Source organism: Peromyscus eremicus, chromosome 20 (assembly GCF_949786415.1).
Source record: "Peromyscus eremicus chromosome 20, PerEre_H2_v1, whole genome shotgun sequence".
Classification (NCBI taxonomy): domain Eukaryota; kingdom Metazoa; phylum Chordata; class Mammalia; order Rodentia; family Cricetidae; genus Peromyscus; species Peromyscus eremicus.
In genome coordinates this window covers 2,336,586-2,357,500 of record NC_081436.1, presented here as the reverse complement: position 1 = coordinate 2,357,500, position 20,915 = coordinate 2,336,586, and the positions used below count along the sequence as shown (strand labels likewise).

The following is a 20,915-nucleotide window of genomic DNA, read 5'->3' as shown; positions in this document are numbered from 1 at the left end:
TTGGGTTGGTCTTCAAGGTCCCTCCCCAGGCCTCTGCTGCAGGCATGGCTGGTAGCACCCTGCCTGCCTGGCTGCTGAGAAGTCAGCTGCCTCTGTCGCTGCCTGGGCTGCCGCAGGGCTCCACTCTCCGCCTTCAGTAAGCCCTTCTGCCAGCCTCTTGCCCTTCTCCAGAAAACGGTGAAGCTCCATGGCTTCCTGGCGCCCTCCCCCTCCTGCCCATCTGCTCAAGTCGCTGTCCTGCTTTCTCTGCAGCGGCCTGGCTTTTCTTCTTACGGTGTCTAGTCACTTCCCACCTTTGAGAACGGGACTTGCCATTTCTCTTAACCCTGGTGGGTCTCTTGCCTGTTTTATTTCGACACAGTCTTTCTTACCATGTGATCCAGGCTGGCCTCACACTTACTCTGTAGCCCAGGCTGGCCTTGAATTTTTGATCCTTTTGCCTCAGGTTCCCAAGGGCTGGGATTACCAGGCCTGGTTCCCTCTTTCCTCTGAATGTGTCCCTTTCCTTTTGGGCCACCAGCGTCTTCCTAGGACAGCAGCAGTAGTGCCCTCCTTTCTGGCCCCACAGAACCTGCTGTCATTTCTTACAGGCCATTTCTTTTCTTCTCATTTTTAAAGACTTACTTTATTTTATGTGTATGAGTATTTTGCTTACATGGATGTCTTGTACTACCTGCATATCAGAAGATGGTACCGGATCCCCTGGAACTGGAGCTGTGATCTGTCATGTGGGCGCTGGGAGTCAAACCCCAGTCCTCTGCAAGAACAAGTGCTTGTAACCACTGAGCACCTCTCCAGCCCTCAGACCATTTCTTGAGGCTTCTTGGCCAGGCTGGTGTCTCCTGGCTCGTCTTTCTTCTAAGCCTTGGAACTCCCAGAGAGTTAGAATGGTCAATTTGTTCTGTACGGTATTGCATGGGTCTGATGCTGCGCAAATGCTCTACCACTGAGCTATATTTCCAAAACTCTTTTTTATACCTTTAAATATTTGTTTTTTATTTTCTGTATATAATTGTTTTTGCCCACGTGTATGTATGTGCACCATGTGCATGCCTGGTACCTAGTGCCCTGGGAGGCCAGAAGAGAGCACTGGATCCCTGGACCTGAGCTTCCATGTGGGTGCTGGGAATTGAACCCAGGTCCTCTGAAAGAGCAGCAAGTGCTCTTAACCACAGAGCCATCTCTCCAGCCTTTATTATACTACTGGTTTTGAGACAAGTCTCTCTAGTTGCCCAGTCTATTCTTGAACTCACTCTATATCCCAGGTTGGCTTTGACAGCTGGAATTACAGTCACGTGCCACCAGGCCTGACTAAACAGTTGTGTCTTTTTTTTTTTTTTTTAGGTTTTCCGAGACAGGGTTTCTCTGTGTAGCTTTGCGCCTTTCCTGGAACTCGCTTTGGAGACCAGGCTGGCCTCGAACTCACAGAGATCCACCTGGCTCTGCCTCCCGAGTGCTGGGATTAAAGGCGTGCGCCACCACCGCCCGGCAACAGTTGTGTCTTGATCATAGGGGTCAAGGCATAGGATTGGAGAACTCATGCCGTACACAACCATTCTTTTTGGCTAAGACTGGAATATTCAGACAAGGGTGGGACTCAAGGTCTGGGTCCCCTGGAAGAAGTCGGGAAGGTCTGAGGAGGCGAGGCTTGGCCAGCTTGTGAAACCAGAGAAATGTCATTGACTCAGCATGAATGACAGGCAGTAAAGGCTCAGCAGGGAGGACAGACCGCGGCGGGGCAGGGGCAGAGTGACGTAAAGAAGACAGGCACACGTGGGTGGTGGTGGCGCACGCCTTTAATCCCAGCACTCGGGAGGCAGAGGCAGGAGGATCTTTGTGAGTTCAAGGCCAGCCTGGTCTACAGAGCAAGATCCAGGACAGGCACCAAAACTACACAGAGAAACCCTGTCTCAAAAAAAAAAAAAAAAAAAAAGACAGGCACGCTACAGGCCTGTCATTTCAGTACTGGTGTGTGTGTGTGCGTGTGCGTGTGTGTGTGTGTGTGTGTGTGTGTGTGTGTGTGTATAGAATCAAACCAGCCTTGGAAAGAGGCTCTCTCAAAATCACTAATGCAACAGCAACAATAAAAACAACGGAGTAACAACAGCAACAAAGTGAGCAAAACCATCGTTGAAAGAGGAGAGAGCAGCTGTGGGGCCCTGGCAAGCGTCTTAAAGTTTGCAGGGACACAGAACTAATAAGACACAAGGACACAGCCACACATGGGGAGAGAGGTGATAGATGTGAGGGATGGATGTCATTACAGGGAACAGTTTACAGAGAGGGCCCAGTGATGGCAGACGGCTTAGTTTGAGTCTGAGTGCTGCAGTCTGGAGCCTCTGAGACCCAAGGAAGGGCTGATGTCCCAGCCCTAAAGCAGTAAAGAACGAATGCTTCCTGCAGGAGAGTGAGGCTTTGTGTTCTGTCCCAGACCTACACCTGACCGATGATGCCCACCGCACTAGGGAGGACCATCTACTTCGTTTAGTCTACCTCTTTCAAGTGTTACTCTCAGCAGAAACACCTTCACCGCCTATCTGACAAGGGTCTGGGTGTGTTCCAGTCAGGTTGAAGTTGACACATACAATTAACCACCGCAGCAAACCACGGCACGCCACTGAGCCCCAGTTTCGTTATCTGTAAACTGGGGCTGGTGAGCAGTTTTATCTCGAATGAAAGGCCCAGTTGTAGGTAAGCCCGCACACTGCAGGGCCTCTGAAGTGCTGGGGTGATGGCTGCTAAGGCTGAATGGTGTCCTCAGGAGGGCACCAGCAAAGAGCTTGAGACAGAGTGCAGGACAGCGTTGTGGCTCAGTGGTAGAGAGATGCACAAGGCCCTGTGTTCAACTTCCAACACACACACACACACACACACACACACACACACACACACACACCCCTAGTTCTAATCCCCAGGAGCCTTACTGCATTCCTCCTGATCGATCAATAAATAGAGCAATCCTTTATGCATTTTAGACTCCAAACTCATCAATGTCCTGTGGCTCAAAACTGACATGGTGGGAAGCTGGTGGCAAAGATACTGTAAATCAAGGCGGTTCCCCTAGACAGTAGGTGCTGTACATTTGACACATTCTTCCCTGGTTGGTGAGATGTATTAGCAAACGGTGGTGTGTGTGGAGGGTTCTGCGGAAGGCAGACAGGTGAGCTTCCGTGTTGGTAAAATGCACGGGTTTGAACTTCAGGGTCTGCTATTTACTGAGTGATCTGAGCAAGTGACTTAACTTCTCTCATCCCCAATTTCTTATCCACCTTGTAGGAGTGCTAGATACAAGACAGTCACTGCTTTGGGAGATGAAATGTGTTTGGAAACTGATCATCTTCAGCCTCACGTCTGAACAACTCAGGAGTGCCCTCTGTTGGAAGTTGGGGACACGCACGCTCTCTAGGCGCTCCCAGCAACTGACCAAACCCTGCGGGCTCTGGCTTACCAACCACAAAGTCAACTAAACACGCTCCGAGAAATGATACAGCGGGAACACTTAATCTGTATTCATAGAATACCTTATAGATCACAAAGGTCTCTCTCGTGTGATCCCTCACAGAAGTTCCCCGTTTATAAGGGAATTCAGAAAGGATGGGTGGTGTCAGAGAAGCAACCGCGTCATCGTTAAAGGAAAGACTGCCACCTGCTCGGTCATGACAGAACATCGGGTGTTGCTTCTGTACGAAGATACCTTTGGGAACTTGAGCTCCTTTTTCGAAATCTTCCTGTGGGTCTAAGCTCGGTGAGCCCGGCTGTTAGGCACTTGGGGGCCGGCACCAATGCGGGCACCCACTCGGCGTCGTGCAGCACACCGGCGTGCGTGCGCTCGTCTCCAGGGAGCCCCCGGAGGCTAAGGCCTGGATCCCGGGCTCCCTGCTGTCGTAGGGACCCCACCTCGGTCGCGGGGGCGGGCTCTCCGCCGGTGACTCAGCTCGGCCGCCAGAGGCAGCGCAGAGCCACCCGTCCCCTCTTTCCCTCCCGTCTCGATGGCGGAAGTGAGTTGTCCCAGCCCAAACAACATTCTCGCTGGTCGGAGTGAATGGACTCGTCCAAACGAGGGAGCGGTGTTTCTCACCGAGTCCTAGGGCCCGAGGGACAAGCGAGAAAAACACCCGCACTTAAGTCACGGAGCACTTCTTGCGCGCATGTGGCTCGTGAGAGCCTCCCGACGCTGCAGCTGCCGCGCCGGTGGAGGGCTGGGGCGAGCCGAGCCGGGCCGGCACCCACCGTGGGCGCGGGTGGTTCCTTCCGGCTCCGCCCCCCGGCCGCGCAGGACTTCCGGTGTGCGTGCCGCTCTGGCGAGCGCGGGGGGCGCCGGCCAGGAGGGACCTGAGTTGGTGTCCTGCTCGGGACAGGTGTCCGAGCCCCGTCCTCGTCGTCGTCTGCGCTGCTGCCCCGAGACGGCGCGAGTTCGCGGGCAGCGACCCTGACGTCCGGTCCGCATTCTCGGTAGGGATCCACGTAGCCGCCTGTTTTTGCTTCTAGCCGGTCCTCGAACCCTCGGCGTTCGCGCGGGGGTTGGAGCGGCCCTGGGGAGGAGCGGCGGAAAGCAGGGGGAACCGAGGCCGAGCGACTCCTGCTCCAGTGTCTACACGCAGGGTGGGGGATTGGTGTGTCCTGGGTCAGCCTGATCTTCAGGGGGACCAGAGGGAAGTGTAGCCCCCGTGTAAGCTGGCCGGGGCTGGAAGGGAGGGGTGGGTCCTGGAATAATGCTGAAAACGAGGGAAGTTGCTGGTTCAAGGGAGAAATGGAAGAAAGGGCTGGCCCGGAGCCGGGAATCTCTAGGTGGGGAATTGCAGGATGGAGTTAAACAAGGTAATAATAATAATGAGTAAGAGAGCCGTCGCATCCTTGGTCCAGGAGAAACGAAACTCTTGGAAGAACCTGGAATTCTGGGTCGGGATGAGCGGTTAAGAGGAGCCAGTTTATAGTGATGAATAGGATATAGTCCCTTTCCTGTAGGAAGTGCCTAGTGGGAGAGTGGAAAACACCCGATGGTACAGGTATGTCCGAGCTGATGGCCAGGTGAGGCGGAGCCAGCCTGATGCCTTGTGTCTAGAGTAGAGTACTACTATTTGAGAGCAGGAGACAAAGACCAGCACTTGGGAAGTTGAGGCAGAAGATTGCCAGGAGTTGGAGGCAAGCCTGGATTAGAGGAAGAGGCCTGTCTCAAAACAAAACAAAACAAAACAAAACAAACAAACAAACAAAAAACAAAGAAAACACACACACACACACACACAAAAAAAAAAAAACCCCTGCTGAAACACACTATCAGAGCAGATAGCAAACCGAAGCCAGTGAATCGAAACAACACCAGATTCCTACAGTTAGAAATAGTCTAACTTGCTCTCTAGAGGACAGTAAAGATGAGATGGTCTGTGTGCGAGGTGGTGAGAAGTCACCAAGACACTGGCAAACAGAGTACCCAACTTAGAAATGTAACTGCTTGCATTTCCTCAGTGGGCTCAGTATGTTTGTTTATGTTCTAAGTTATTTTTCCCAAGTATTTATTATTTTTATTATTATTATTATTATTTTTTTCCAAGACAGGGTTTCTCTGTGTAGTTTTGGCGCCTTTCCTGGAACTCACTCTGTAGCCCAGGCTGGCCTCGAACTCACAGAGATGCGCCTGGCACTGCCTCTCGAGTGCTGGGATTAAAGGTGTGCGCCACCACTGCCCAGCTTATTATTTTTTATGTGTATGGATATTTTGCCTGCCTGTGTGACTGCACCGTGTGTATGCAGTGCCCACAGAGGAGGTTTCTGGCTCCTGTAGGACTGGATGATGGTTGCTGGGAATTGAACCCAGGTCCTTTGGAAGAACAGTTAGTGCTCTTAACCACTGAGCCATCTCTCCAGCTCCTGCCTTCTAATTTCTTTTGCCCAGCGACCACCTGGTGTATCTTTGCATGGTTGCCAGGTAATAACAGTATAATAATGGACATCAGCAGCTGGTGGTTAGTGAAGGCTTGCTGTTCGTCAGGCATGGTTTTAGGTGGTGTACACGTTTAATTCCTTCCGTCTTTGAAGGTGCCATTGCTTGGCTATTACTATCTTTTTTCTGGATACTGGAGATTAGCGCACCTTACGCTTGCCAGTCAAGAGCTCTACCACTGAACTACATCCCCAGTCTAGCCTCTCTCTTGTCTTATTACTGGGGATAAGTGTTAAGCAGCTTGTCCAGCTGTCAGGTCACAGCTACGGAATCTAATCCTGGACTCCTGGCGTTTTGAGTCATTGTTTTCAACCAGTAGACTGTTTACATGGATTCTCTAAAATCTTTGCTGCAGTCCCAGTTTGTAGGTAGAAAACTGAGGCTCAGAGAGGCTGAATGATTTGATTAGAGTCTGAGAGGGTTAGTTTCTCTGTTCCTGTCACAAAATGCTCTAAGATTGCCAGGTGGAGGTGTCACACATGTCACGCGCTTTTTTTTTTTTTTTTGTATTTCCCATCTTTACATGGCTTATTGTATTTTTTATCACTCTATTATGTTTTTAAGGACTTTCTCTGCCCCTTTTCTCTCCCAAGCCCCCCCCCCCCCCTCTGTGTGTGTGTGTGTGTGTGTGTGTGTGTGTGTGTGTGTGTGTGTGTGTATATATATATATATATATATATATATAATTTTTTTTTTAATTGGCCATTCAGTTCTTCATAAGCCCATCAGGTGTTTTAGACAGATACAGTATCACAGCTTCACAGAGTTAAACAAATGCAACATAAACAAAAGTAACACACCTTAAAATAATATTCTACAGCAGAGAAAGAACAAAAGAAAAAAAATCCTGCATTGTTACAGGGTTTTACACAATGTTGAATGCTTTCTATATTCTTGGAGGAGGTCTGGCATGGATTCTCCCATGAAGTCTGGTTACTGCATTGTAACTTGGCTTTTTTTTTTTTTTTTTTTTTAAATGCTGAATGCTGTTTATTGAAGGAGGGAAGAGGTCTTAAATACAGGCTTACAGCACAATGGGAGAACCCCGGAGGGCAGAAGTTCAGAAGTTCGCTACTGATGTTACAATCTTGCATCTAAGCTGTTAACTCCCATTATGCAGGATACACAGACAAGGAACTTCCCTTAAGCATTCAGGAGGGTAGAACCCGGCAGGGAATTAGCATAGAGAGGATATCAAGGTCAAGGTCAGCAAGCAAGGCAATGTGTCACATGCTTTTAATCCCCGAATTGAGAGGGAGGCAGAGGCAGGCAGATCTCTGAGTTCCAGGACAGCCTGGGCTACAGAGGGAAACCCTGTCTCAAAAAAAAAAAAAAAAAAAAAAAAAACCCAAAAAACAAAACCAACCAACCAGACAGATCCAAACCATTGCACACAGGAAGGCCGAGGAGAGCCAGCCTCACCCTGTGGTTCCACCTACCCAGGAGGTGGAGGCCGGAAGGCCATTGGTGTCCAGGAGTTAAGGCCAGTTTGGGAAACAGGCCTTGTCTGTGTATGTGTGTGCGCTTTTAAAGACAGGGTCTCTCTGTTTTGTCCTGGAATCCACTGTGTACTCTAGGCTGTTCTTGAACTCACAGAGATCCACCTGCCTCTGCCTCCTAAGTGCTGGGTTAGAGGTGTGTGCCACTGCTCCCAGCTCAGGCCTTGTCTCTTCAAATATAAAGACAGAGTAGAAGTTCTGCTCTTTGGAACTCACGCCAGGACTATGGGACATGACTGTTTTCACACTCCATGTCTCACTGCCCCATTTCTAGTTCCCCTTCCAGCTGGTCTTGCTGCCCAGCCTTTCTGTATTGAATACATTTTACGCAGGGGTCTAGATGGTCCTGGAGATGTGTAGATTTGGAGTGTGTGTATTATCAGGGTTTTAAAGTCCAACCTTTACAGCTTTCCAATGACTTGTCAAAGTGGTTTGTGACCCCAAAGGAGTAAAGAGCTGTCACATGCCCTGCAGCCAGAGCTGACTTTCAGATGTAGGGATTTGGTGTTGACACAAGGGTTCAGTGACTTTGTCACCCTTGGGACAGAGTCCAGATGCTTTAACGCGGCCATTAAGGTCCCAGAAGATTGACTTGGCTTTTTTCTCTGTGCTCCCAACTGTGCCGTTGTGGGACCGGTTTCCTTCCTGCCTTTCTGCACCTGCAGCTTCCGAGGGCAGAGCTCGCCGTGCCCACCCCGGCTCTGCCTGCCCGAGGCGGCACTGTTGGACTGAATGCCACAAATGGAATCAAGCTCACCTGGTGGTTGGACTGGGCATCTTGAGGCTCTGCCCCTGCCTGTTCCCAAGGGTCTGTAGGTTTCTCATAAAATGTGCTGCCAGAACACAGAAGGGCCAGTAGAGGCAGAGGCTGAGCCCAGTGGAGCAGGAGGTGGGTAGGACCTTCTGGATGACCTGACCCGTTCTTACAGGCGGCCCCCACGGTGGGGTGAAGCTTCCTGTCTCCGGCCTTTGCTCCAGTGCTGGCTGCAGGATGAACTGTCGATCAGAAGTGCTGGAGGTGTCGGTGGAGGGCCGCCAGGTGGAGGAGGCCATGCTGGCGGTGCTGCACACCGTGCTCCTGCACCGCAGCACCGGCAAGTTTCACTACAAGAAGGAGGGCACCTACTCCATCGGCACCGTGGGCATCCAGGATGTCGACTGTGACTTCATCGACTTCACGTATGTGCGCGTCTCCTCGGAGGAGCTGGACCGGGCCTTGCGCAAGGTTGTTGGGGAGTTCAAGGTAGGTGAGGGAGTGGCCCAGCCAATGGCAGGTGGACCAGCTTGCCGTTCCAAAGAGCAGGAGTCAGTTCTTCAAGGCTTGAAAGAACAGATGTGTTGAGAGCTCCTCTGGGGGAGGTGAGCTCTGTGTGTCTGAGAGGGTGCTCCTGCTTTCTCAGGAGGAAGGGCGAGCTGAACTACCTCAGCCCCCCAGCTTAAACAGTTAGGTCCCTGGGAGGTGGTCATGGCTCCTGTGGTCCTGACCACCCTGGCTCCACAGCTGTCTGTGACAGCTCTCTCTGTTTCTTCCTCACATAGTTTGGGCCTTTCCCATCTGGTCTGAAACTCTAAGAGGGAGAAGTGCTTGGCTGAGTGACTTCTCTCCAGATGTGCAGTCCCTTTGGGCCTTGTGATCTGTGCTTGTGTACGTACACTTGTGTTGGCAGGGAGAGAGGGGTAAGGGACACACCAGACTGCTCATGTTGGTCACCCCACTCCCGTGGTGAAATGACACTGTCGATTTTTTTTTTGTTTTTCGAGACAGGGTTTCTCTGTGTAGCTTTGCGCCTTTCCTGGGACTCACTTGGTAGCCCAGGCTGGCCTCGAACTCACAGAGATCCGCCTGGCTCTGCCTCCCGAGTGCTGGGATTAAAGGCGTGCGCCACCACCACCCGGCCGATTTTTTAATATATTTTTAGATAGTGTAAAACAACGGGTTTCATCATGACGTCTTCATACATGTACGTCATTGTACGTTGCTCTTGATGGTACCCTTTCATGTCACACATGTATGTGTGTGTGTATATTTAATCTAGATTTTGCACGAGAGACAATTTGTGATATGTTGTCTCTTATTTCTCCCGAATTGCCCACTCCCCTCCTCACTGACGGTGTGATTTTTGTCTTTGTCCTCACTGAGAAGTCTAGTTTAGAGCATCGAAGGGAATCCTTCCGCCTCTTGCCTTTCTCCTCCCTTCATTCCTTCCTTCCCAGAGCCTGTCCGTTCCCGGGCTGTGTACTTACGCAGGGTTTGTGCAGTCAGGTGGATGCTCTCCGAGGCCACAGCGCTCACTCCATCACTTTCCTTGTAAGGCAGGTGAGGCTGTGAGGTTTCCCAGTCACCCTTTAAGACGTGAAGTCTTCGTCACTCTGATCTCTTGGTGACCGAGAGGCACAGAGAAGGGACCATCTGCGCAATGGTGGCCCACGCCTTTCATCTCAGGCAGAGACAGGCAGATCTCTTGAGAGTTTGAGGCCAGCCTGGTCTACACAGTAAGTTCCAGGACAGCCAGGGGTACACAGTGAGTAGGAACTAGGGACTGGAGCTGTCCCTCCCCTCAACAAGCCTGACGCCACAGACAGTGAGCCGGAGTGACAGTGGTACCTGCCGGGTGGGTTTCTGTACCACAAGGAGTTCATGTTCACCACGTGCCTGGTGTTCGCCTAGAGTCTGGTGCTATTACAGAATTGTTAGCTTGTCGCTGCCAATCAGGGTTGTCTGACTGTCTTTGGAGGGGTGACTGCCCGCTGGAGAGGTTTCTTGGCTTTCTGTTGTGGAGCAGGAGCCCACGGGACAGCGTAGGTAGAACTATTGGATGTTTGGTTCCATGTGCTGCTCAGGAGAGAAGAAGGGCCACTGCCAGATCTCTTGTCCTTCACTTTCCTGACTCCATCCTGTGACTTCCTCTTTTCTAACCTGGTCCCTAAGGCTTTACCATTCCTCCTGCTTTTTAAAAAGGGACTGAGTTTCGGGTGTCATGAAGGAGAAAAGCAAGTAGGGTTTATCTGGGGAGGAGATATTGGAGAGTTTTCAGAAGAGATGGTATTTTGTTTATGTGTATGTCTGTGTAAGCATGTGCCACACGTGTGTCTGTGTAAGCATGTGCCACATGTGTGTCTGTGTAAGCATGTGCCACACACGTGTCTGTGTAAGCATGTGCCACACACGTGTCTGTGTAAGCATGTGCCACATGCGTGTCTCTGTAAGCATGTGTCACACGCGTGTCTCTGTAAGCATGTGTCACACGTGTGTCTGTGTATGTGCCACACGTGTGTCTGTGTAAGTATGTGCCACACGTGTCTGTGTAAGCATGTGCCACACGTGTGTCTGTGTATGTGCGCACACGTGTGGGTGCCTGTGGGAGCCAGAGGAGGCTGTCGGGTCCCCTGAAGCTGGAATTAGATGTGGTGGTAGGCTACCTGGTGGAATGTTGGAACTGCTAGGGTCCTCTGCAGGGCCCTAACCAGTGAGCCATCCCTCCAGCCCCTGGAAAATGATTTCAAGGTTGCGGGGGACCCAGGAGTGGGGTGGTGGAAAGAGGAGGCCCTCAATGTGACGTCCACGTGACAGGTGTTGAGGTCAAACTTTGGTACAGCTCTTCACAAGGTCACTTTGGCAAGTGATCTATTTTTTAATGCCTATCTGCACATGTATGTGTGGATACATGAGAATTGTGTGTATGGAGGCCAGATGACAGCCTGGATGTCATCCTTTGAGACAGTCTCATTGGCCTGAAGCTCACAGATGAGGCTAGACCAGCTGGCTATCGAGCCCAGGCACCCCCCTGCCCCTGCCTCCCCAGGACTGGAGCTGTAAGCATCCACACCGTGCCCAACATCTTTACGTGGCCCTGGGGATCAGACTCAAGGCAGTCTCTTATCTATAACTCCCTATAAAACCAAGAAGCAGATCACATACTTCCAAAATACAATGGCACAGAATATATGTTACCATTCCAAAAGGAAGGAATAGGAGCACAGTGAGGAAATACTGGACCAAAGCAAGACCGAAAACCCAGCAGGGCAAACTCCAAATCCTGTAACTCCAGTCTGACGTCAGAGGGCTTAGATGGCCCCACCCTCCCAGCTTTGTTGACTGCAGCACACCAACACACTTCTGTCTCTTGGGCTGCTTCTACTCCGTGTCTGCAGCTCTCCTTGTCAGGTGTCTCATGGCTCTGGCATCTCTGACCTCTTGGGGTCTCCAATGCGATTCCGGCTTCACTTTCACAGCTTCACACAATGGCCCCTCAGGGCCTCTATGCAGGGACTTCTCTGCCACACACTTGGCCTCAGTGGCTTCCCTTAGCCGTGGAGGAAGATTCCACAACCTCATTACTTGTGTATCCTAAAGCCAGAACCACGTGAGCAGTACTGCCAGGTTGGGGAGAACCTTGGCCTCCACGAATCATATTCATAGCTTTGTTTTGTTACTTTTTAGGAGCAGAAAATCCCTCCAGCCTTTCCCTTTTACAGATTGGGAGCTTAGCTGGGCAGGGTCCTCCCTGAGGCCCTCCCTTCATTCCATTTTGGATTAGGCCTTTTAAAAATCTCACCTCCTTCAGTTCAAGGTCAGGCTCCAACATGAAATTTCCTGGTGCTGTTTTCTCCTCAAACTGCATATTTTTTCTTTTGCCCCAACTCACTCATTTTCATTGTAGACCTGTGTAAGGGTGGTTACTAACAACCACGTGATGCAGTCGTTTATTAGTCTGTCTTGAACTCTCCTCTGCTAACAAGTTCGTTACTTTTAAATGTAGCCTCAGGCAGATTCTTAGGACAGGGATAGGAGGCAGCCACATTCCTTTGGTAAATATCACGAGCATGGCCTCTAGCCCATACTCATATTGTTCCCCTCCAAGTCGCTTTCAGCACCATTGTCTCCCACACTTCACTGGAGAGTCCATTAAGCCCTGTTTACAGTGTTCAATCACTTTCCTAGTTCAGAGTCCCAGAGTCTTGCACATTCTTCTCCAAAACCGTATGGTTAAACCTGTCCCAGCATTACCCCACTCCTGGTACCAACTTCTGTCTTACTTTTCTCCTTCTGTGATAAGACGCTGTGACATGTTTGGGCTTACAGTTTCAGAGCGCGTTAGTTTGTGACCATCAGGACGGAGAGCATGTCAGCAGGTAGGCATGGTACTGGGGCAGGAGTTGAGAGCTTACAGGTTGAGACAACGTGAGGCAGAGAGAATGGCACAAGGCTTTTGAAACCTCAAAGCCCACCGGCAGTGACACACCTCCAACAAGGCCACACCCCGTAGTCTATTTCAACAGTTCTTGTGAGAGGTTGATGAATGCAGAAGAACTGAAACAGGAAACCAGGGTCCCCAGGCACTTGAGCACAAGTGTGCAAATGCATCCCAAGGCTCGTTTTTATCATTACAGCTCTTGATGACAGTTACAGTTTACAGTTCAGCAGAGAAGCCTGATCCTCAGGCTAGCATCTTCAAGGTTATATAAATGTCTGAGTCATGGGAGCAGCCTTGCCCTATTTTCTAGAAACCGAGGAAGGCCACAAGGCATTCCCATGTTCTTTCTCACATCTGTTGGCATTCCAAGTTCCCTTCTTGAGAAATAAAACATTGGATGTTTCCATATCCATGTCACAAACTCCTTATTATCCTCACATAACCTTAGTTCAAACCCCAACAGTTCTACCAGCTAGGGACCGAGTATTCAAATATGCAGAAAAATAGTCTGTGGGGACCGTTCTTGTTCAACCCACAACATGGCCCTGGTTATAACGTTAATTCATTATGTGTGAGTGTGTACACACATGTGCATGTACATCTGCACCTCAGCTCACGTTTGATACAGGCCACTTCTTACAGCTGGAGCTGGGCAAGGAGAAGGGGGTTAGTTTGCTTGAACCAGTTTTAGGCCAGCAGTGTTTATGTCCCTCACACAAGTCCTCTACCTTCTGTAGGTTTCACCCCTGCATGTTGAGTGGGTAGGGTGGGTAGAAGTGGAAATGGAATCCCCCGGTGTGGGAATCGGGCCTCACAGGATAAGAACCTTCCAAGGCCGTGGCCCGCTCACCTGTTGTGTCTTCTCCAGGATGCACTTCGAAACTCAGGTGGTGACGGGCTAGGCCAGATGTCCTTGGAATTCTACCAGAAGAAGAAGTCACGTTGGCCTTTTTCGGACGAGTGCATCCCTTGGGAGGTGTGGACGGTCAAGGTGCACGTGGTCGCCCTGGCCACAGAGCAGGAGCGGCAGATCTGTCGAGAGAAGGTGGGGGAGAAGCTCTGTGAGAAGATCATCAACATTGTGGAGGTGATGAGCCGGCATGAGTACCTGCCCAAGATGCCCACGCAGTCAGAGGTGGACAACGTGTTTGACACTGGCTTGCGGGACGTGCAGCCTTACCTCTACAAGATCTCCTTTCAGATCACCGATGCCCTGGGTACCTCGGTCACCACCACCATGCGCAGGCTCATCAAAGACACCCTTGCCCTGTAGGGCTCTCTGTAGCCTTGGCAACTCCTTGATGGCTCTGGGATTCTGTGATGCTGACGTTTTGGGCTCTGGAACCTGCTCTAGATCCTTGGTGAGACTTGAAGAGAAGCTCTTGATGTCCTTGTTTTGTGGTTTCCAGCCTCGGGTGACCCTGTCACCTTTGCAGTGGTCCTGTCCTGGATGCAGCCTTTCCACACCCCCCGGTGGGTTCTCTTTCTGCACTGTACAGAACTACAGTGAGGGTGGCGAATAAAGTTGAGATGTGAGTTTGGCTCAGTTGTCTTGGCCTGTGTCCTGCCCTGAAACATGAACACTTCCTGACATTCTCATGAGGACTCACATGATTGTTGAGGGCATTATTCCAAGCTGAGATGAGTGGGTTGATGCAGTTAAACACAGGTTAAAACTGGTGGAGCGCCGGGTGGCGGTGGGCACACCTTTACTCCCAGCACTCGGGATGCAGAGTCAGGCAGATCTCTGTGAGTTTGAGGCCAGCCTGGTCTACAGAACAAGATTCAGGACAGGAACCAAAACTACACAGAGAAACCTTGTCTTGAAAAACTAAAAACAAACACACAACAACCAAAAAAACCGGTGGCGCTTGTGCTGTTAGACATTCACATACGAAGGTGTCACCCAGCCAGATGTGACCATGGCTGTCATGAATGAGGGCATTCATTGTCTTTATAGAGTATACACAAAATTATTTAATACAGGGTATCTGAGGAAAGGCGGGTCCTGGGGTTGTGGTGTCTGCTGATGCTGCCCAGGTTGGCCTGCCTCACTGTTCGGGCAGTGCTTGGGGACACATTTTTACACAGGGTTCTCAGTCTCCACTGCTATACCTGTTCACTTACTCTGTATTCTGCAATGCTGTTGGCTACACCCTGCCCCCGCAGTCAGATCTAAGCACAGCGGAGTGAGCTGCCCATAGGGAGGAGCGCTGGAGCGGGCTGGGGTCCTGGTCATGGTCCTGGGAGGGAGCTAGGACGACCAGAGAACTGTGAGGATTTTCCCAGGCCATGTGTGCACTTTCCCGGCAGGTTGTGGTACTTTAATCCGTCTCAGGACACTGGAGGATGGACGTCCGAGGGGGTAGGAGCTAGAGAAGGTGTACTCACAAGCTTCCCTGGCATGCTGCACTCGGGGTGTTCCCTGTTTGCTTCTGAGGTGTTGACTAGAAGTGACCTTTGGGAATGTTTGAGATAGGGTCTCTACATAGCTGAACATTCCTGACTCATTCTACAGTCCTGCCTGTCCTGGAACTGCCAGAGGCTGGCCTCGAACTCACAGAGCTGCCTCCCAAGTGCTGGGATTAAAGGTGTGCGCCACCACCGCCCGGCCTCCTGACTCGTTCTACATTCCTGGCTCTCCTGGAACTAACTAACTAAGCTCAGCCTGGCCTCAGACTCAGATCCGCCCTAAGCTCAGCCTGGCCTCAGACTCAGATCCGCCAGCCTCTGCCTGGGATTAAAGCCATAACTCGGCTTTTTTTTTTTTTTTTTTTAATTTTTGGTTTTTGGAGACGGTTTCTCTGTGTAGCCCTGGAACTTGCTCTGTAGGCCAGGCTGGCCTTGAACCCAGCCCTAGTTCTTTTTAAGACAAAGTTAGATAGTCCTAGCTGGCCTGGAACTCATGATGCAGTATGACCTTGCATTTCTTCTGTTCTTTGTACAAGTGCTGGGCTTGCCGGTGGGTGCTGCCCTGCCCTGTTTTATACCCTGCTGGGGTTTAAAACTCAAAACCTTCCACTGGGCAAGTTGCTCAGCAAGCACTCTGCCAACTGGTCTGTATCCCAAGGCTCTCCACAGTGACTCTGTCTTTGAAAAGGGAACTTAAGGGGTTGGAGAAATGGCCCAGCCGGTAAGAGCACTGGCTGCTCTTCGAGAGGTGCTGAGTTCAATTCCCAGCAACTGCATGGCGGCTCACAACCATCTGTAATGAGATCTGGTGCCCTCTTCTGGCCTGCAGGGATACTTGCAGACAGCTTTCATCCAAAAAAAGAAAAAAGGAAAAGGGAATTTAAAGTTCGCTAAAGGATTTCCAGGAGACCTGGGCAGGCTTCTCTGCATCCAGATTGTACTCAACTCTCCTACTCTGGCCATATCATGGATATCTACCTGGCAGGGGGCTGTCTTCCAAGACAGTATTGTCCCTATCCTGGAGCATTATGAGTCTGGGATGGGGACAGTGGGCTAGATCTATACTCTTTAATTTTTTTTTAAATCATAATTACATCACCCCCCACCCCTTCCTCCCTCCGAGCCCTTCCACATACTCCCCTTGCTCTCTCTATGCTCTCTTGGTAAATAGGACAGGAGAGAAAGTGGAGGTAGGCCTTGTCCTCTGGGTACCATGCTCCACCCATTCTCTCTGCCCTGGTGTCTGGAGGACTCCTGTGTTCTGCTTGCCTGTCCCGGGGAAGGGTTTCCACATCCGGATCCGTTGGGCTGCCCCTTTGACTGTGTCCCTGGGGGCTAGAAGGGTTGAACTTTTAGTTCAGTAACAGAACCTGGGAGTGGTCAGCACCTGGGAGGGGGTTCTGAGAGTCTCAAAAGCGGGAAAGCCCTGAGAACGCTGAATCTTGGCGTTTTTCAAGGGAGGGAAGCCTTGGGGACAGGCCTCCTGGGTTTACCTGGAAATTTCCAATTAACAGACAGGCTCGGCCTAAGAATCCAGCCTGCCAGAGAAGGACCTATAGGCTACTCTGGAGGAGCCTGTCTAGGAGGGGCCTGAGCACTCACTCTGCGTGGAGTTGGGTAGAGTGGGGCGGTAGAGCCCCGGGAGGCCCGCCCCTTGAATACATCTCTCAGGGCCTCTGCTCCCAGGGTAGTGTGCACATCTGGGCAGCTGGTGGGAGCATGAACGGCTCACAGGTGGGGGCTGCGGCCAAGGCTGCCTGGCTGAGCTGCTGTAACCAGTCCGGGTTGCCGCTGCAGCCGCCGGAGGGGCCGCGGATGGTTCAGGCAGTGGTGCTGGGTGTGCTGTCCCTTCTGGTGCTGTGCGGGATCCTGTTCCTGGGTGGTGGACTCCTCCTCCGAGCCCAGGGCCTGATAGCACCACAGGCCCGGGAGAGGCGTGCATCCCATGAGGCCGAGCCCGGTGCCTGTGGAGGGGAGGACTCCTAGGTTTCAGGCTGTTCTTGAGAGAGGGCCAGCCCCTCTGTGCCTTCTAGAGCCCATGTCTGTGGAGCACAGTGGAAGGTCCATCCCACAAGCTCTTGTCTCCTGCACAGGTGAGAGCCTTGAGGCACAGGGGGAGTAGAGGTGGGGCTGGGTGGGGTGGGCACAGTGACGACCTCTGCTCTCACCAAGCCAGACAGCTGCAAGTCCAGGGTGGGGCTGGAGTTCCCTCTGCTTCTATCTCTCCCTCCCTGGCTGTCCTCTAGGCACAGACAGCCTTTGTGCTCCCATGTGTGTAAAGGAGGGGGCTGGAGGGGCCTCTGAACGGGAGTCCGTTTCTGGTACCTATGTGTTTCTGCACCTCTGCATCCGCTCAGTCCACCTTGCAGTGTGCCGGGCTCAGCAGGGCCCTTTGTACCGGAGGCCGACACAGTCAGACCTCGGCTTTCAGCTTGCGGCTCTCTCCTGCGTGAAGCCTTTGTCCATGCATGGGAGTGGGCAGGCTGGGGCCAGCCGAGGTGGAGGAGGGGGGTGGAAGAGTCTTCACTCCCACTCGAGGTATCCCTGGTTGTTTGGGGTAACCTTGCGGGTAGAGAGTTGTGCCGAGCCCCCTCCCCTGACCCCTACTCGTGGTAGCTCAGGCCAGGAGGAGCTTTGTGTGCTGTGTTGGGGGTGGTGATGGCAAGGAGCAGAAGCTGCAGGAAGTAGACGTGGGATTGAGGATTCCCAGCTGTGTCTGGCTCTCCTGTATCCATCTCTGTGAGGACAGGCACCATCTGGAGAGAAGGGCCTGGGTGGCCCAAAGGACAGAGTAACCCCAGGCCAAGGCCACCTCAGACTGAGCCGTGAAGGGGGGGGGGTGCTTCATCGGTATTCAGCTGTGTGTGGGGTCTTCTGGAGGCTTCTGTTTCTGGGTGACTCTCAGCCCTCCTGCTTTCAAGTTACCACCAAGAAGGCAGAGGTGCAGGATGCCTGTGGAGATGGCCTGGTGAGGGGTGAGGGTGTGGGCAGGTGCAGCTAAGCAGCTGTGAAGCCGACGATGTGTGATCCTTGCTTAGCGGCTAAGGGTTTGGCATCCGTCCTGGACAGCCGTGCCACACCAGCCTTGAGAGTGGCGGATTTCTCACGTCCAAGATGCCTCCCCCACTGCCTTGGAGAGAGGATAGTCCAGGGCAGTGCAGTGGGGTGTGTGTGTGTGGTAGTGGGCAGGGCCCAGGGAACTGTTCGCACTCACTTTCCTGGGCACCCCGTGTCTTCTCTTGTACCAGGTTCCTCCGAGCCTTGCGCTTCCTGCTCTCTCCGTGGAATGGAGGGTCTCTAAATTCCTGCAGACCCTTCACTGACAGACAGGGAAGCTCAGAGAGAGAAACGTGTGACCTACTCAGGAGAGTGGCAGAGCTGGAACTGGACCGCAGGCTCCAGGTTCCATGCTGGGTCTCATGGGCCTGTTCTCCCTCCTGCTTCCCCACCGCTCTGTGAGATGCTGGTAGAAGACATGGCCTCCCTTCCCACCATAAGGCACATTACAGGCACATTATAGGCAGCGTTCAGCTTGAGTCAGGGACCTGGCCCCTCTTGTCCCTACTTCCTCAGTGGCCTTGTTGGATCCTCTTTTACTCCGAGGACAGTCTTCAGATGCCAGGAGACAGCTCCTCAGCAGCTGGGCTCAGCTTTCCGGCCTTGAACCTGAGGAATGGGGGAGGGCTCAGAGGCTTGCTGGAGTAAACACGGATGGGAAAGATCCAAGCCATCGCCCAAGTCCCTGTGGTGTTAGGGATGTGTGGCGGTTGGCTGCCAGGAAAGGCTGTGTGTGTCTCCAGCATCATCTTGTCTGCTCACACCCAGGACGGAGACAGAGCTGGGAGAGGGGTGGGCAAAGGCTGTCTTCATCCGACTTCCTGCCTTTGATGTCCCTTGGGCTCAGTGTTTGGAATGGGTACGGCCTGTTCAGCAGTTCGCTACAGATCTCTGGTCAAGGCTGTTGGGCTGGCTGGGGGAGGGATTGCTGCAGTCACCTCCTTTCAGGGTAGAAAGAGGTGAGGCTGGGGGGCAGGTCTGAGGGACAGAGAAGCGGCACCTTGGCTCCCAGTGCACCCTGCTAGCCTGAGCCTGTGTGGCACAGGCTGTGGCAACAGATAGACTGGTATCTTACCCTACCCTGTCAGTCCGAGTTCATCGCGTACAGGGCCCTGCCTGATCTCCTCAAGTGACTGCCGAGCTCCCTCCAGTCAAGATGGCGGCACCATGTCTTACAGATGCTGGAACCAGCTGTGCCTCTCGGAGAGCTCTCCCTCCACCCCGTTCGCGCTGCCGAGGACGGACTGAAGATACCTGGACTGTGGTGACGCCTGCCTCCCTCACTCTGGGATCCTGGCACTCAGTGCTGCCTCTGAGCTGCTCCCGGACACCTGGGGTGGGTCCAGGAGACCCACGTGCGTCTGCTTGGTGACTGCTGTGTGCTCTGGGCACTGAAGCAGCTTCACACCCCAACTGCTAGTGTGTCCTCTGCACACCAGGCCCCCGTGGACACACGTGCAGCTCCCGTCCTGCCTGGTGCTGGACAGTGGTGTCCTACAGCCCAGCAACCTGTTGTAAGCTGTTGTTGCTGAGAACCAGCAATGCACCATCACTGTCCAGGGCTCGCTATTAAACAGGCCAGCAACGCAGTTCTGAGTGTGTGGTCTGTTTCTGTCCTTGACCCCCAGGATTCCTGGTTTGTTCCCTCACTCCCCTTCCACGTGGTCTGCTTCTAGCAGATGATTTATTTATTTATTTTTAAGATAGGGTTTTGCTACAATAGTCCAAGCTGGCCTGAAACTCACTGTGTGCTCTAGGATGGACTTGAACTCACAGTAATCCTCCTACCTCAACCTCTCAGGGATTACAGATGGGGGCTGCCACAGCTGGTTTAGAACCCAGACTTTTTGAGGGTGAGTGTGATGTGGGCTGGGAGTGACTCTAGTGCCCACACGTGGCTGCCCCCTGACCCCCAGTGGTCAGTGTAGTCAAGAGTCTGGCTTTATTCAACCTCTGACAAGAGCTGGGGCGGAGCATCTCTTCCCTGAGAGTGGATTTTGTAAGTGTGTGCTCTGAGTTCCAGTCAGCAAACCTTCCTGAATCACAGCCCCTCATGTATGAAATAGAAGTGGCAGTGTGAGGACCTAGTGGGTAATGTGCTTGTTTTGTGAACTACGTATTATCCATATAAGGTTTTGTGTTCTACTGTTACCAAGGGACACTGTTCCCCCCAGTCTGCCTCTATTAATTATTTCTCTGTTGCTGTGATAAAACACCATGGCCAAGTCAACTTATGGAAGAAAGAGTTTATTCTGGACTTACGGTTCCAGAGGGTTAGATGACCGGAAGGAGTAGTGGCATGGTGGCTGGAGCCGGAAGCTCAGAGTTGAGAGCTCACATTTACACCATGAGCAGGAGGCGCACCGGAAATGGTGTTTTAAAGGCTCCTAAATGCTCAGAGCCTGACCCTGACATGCTTCCTCCAACAAGGTCATACCTCTTAAGTCCCCCAAACTGTGCCACCAACCAGGAACCAAGTATTTAAATGTCCAAGACTATAGGGAACTTCCCATTCAAACCACAGCACTCTGACCATTTCCAGAGGAAGGAGGAGGACAGAGAAGAGGAGAGTGTGTTGGTTTGAATGAGAATGTTTGGTCCCCAGTTGATGGAACTCTTTGGGAAGGAATAGGAGGCGTGGCCTTGGAGGAGGTGTGTCACTGGGCATGGGTTTTGAGGTTCACAAGACTTGAGCGATTCCCAGTTAGCTCTCTCTGCCTCATGGTTGTGCCTCAGGATGAAAGCTCTCTGCTACTGCTCCAGCACCTTGCCTGCCTGTCTGCTGCTGTGCTCGCTGTTCTAATGGCCATG

General features: G+C 52.2%; 2 protein-coding genes across 2 annotated transcripts; both read left to right on the top strand.

Annotated features, from left to right (window-relative positions):
• Window positions 1–4,298: 4,298 nt before the first annotated feature.
• Window positions 4,299–14,176, top strand: Atg101 (autophagy related 101). The gene is made up of 3 exons (XM_059247039.1): window positions 4,299–4,452; window positions 8,370–8,683; window positions 13,504–14,176. The coding sequence occupies exons 2-3, from the start codon at window positions 8,432–8,434 to the stop codon at window positions 13,906–13,908; spliced, it is 657 nt and encodes a 218-aa protein (XP_059103022.1). The 5' UTR covers window positions 4,299–4,452; window positions 8,370–8,431; the 3' UTR covers window positions 13,909–14,176.
• A 2,480-nt stretch (window positions 14,177–16,656) lies between these two features.
• On the top strand, window positions 16,657–19,693 carry Smim41 (small integral membrane protein 41). Its single transcript, XM_059247575.1, has 2 exons — window positions 16,657–17,140; window positions 19,283–19,693. Exon 1 carries the CDS (start codon window positions 16,767–16,769, stop codon window positions 17,031–17,033), a length of 267 nt encoding a protein of 88 aa, XP_059103558.1. The 5' UTR covers window positions 16,657–16,766; the 3' UTR covers window positions 17,034–17,140; window positions 19,283–19,693.
• Window positions 19,694–20,915: the final 1,222 nt, after the last annotated feature.

Coding starts and splice junctions, on each gene's coding strand:
- Atg101 (XM_059247039.1), top strand. CDS start 8,432: ATGAACTGTCGATCAGAAGTGCTGGAGGTGTCGGTGGAGGGCCGCCAG. Junction 8,684..13,503: donor AGGTTGTTGGGGAGTTCAAG/GTAGGTGAGGGA, acceptor TGTCTTCTCCAG/GATGCACTTCGAAACTCAGG.
- Smim41 (XM_059247575.1), top strand. CDS start 16,767: ATGAACGGCTCACAGGTGGGGGCTGCGGCCAAGGCTGCCTGGCTGAGC.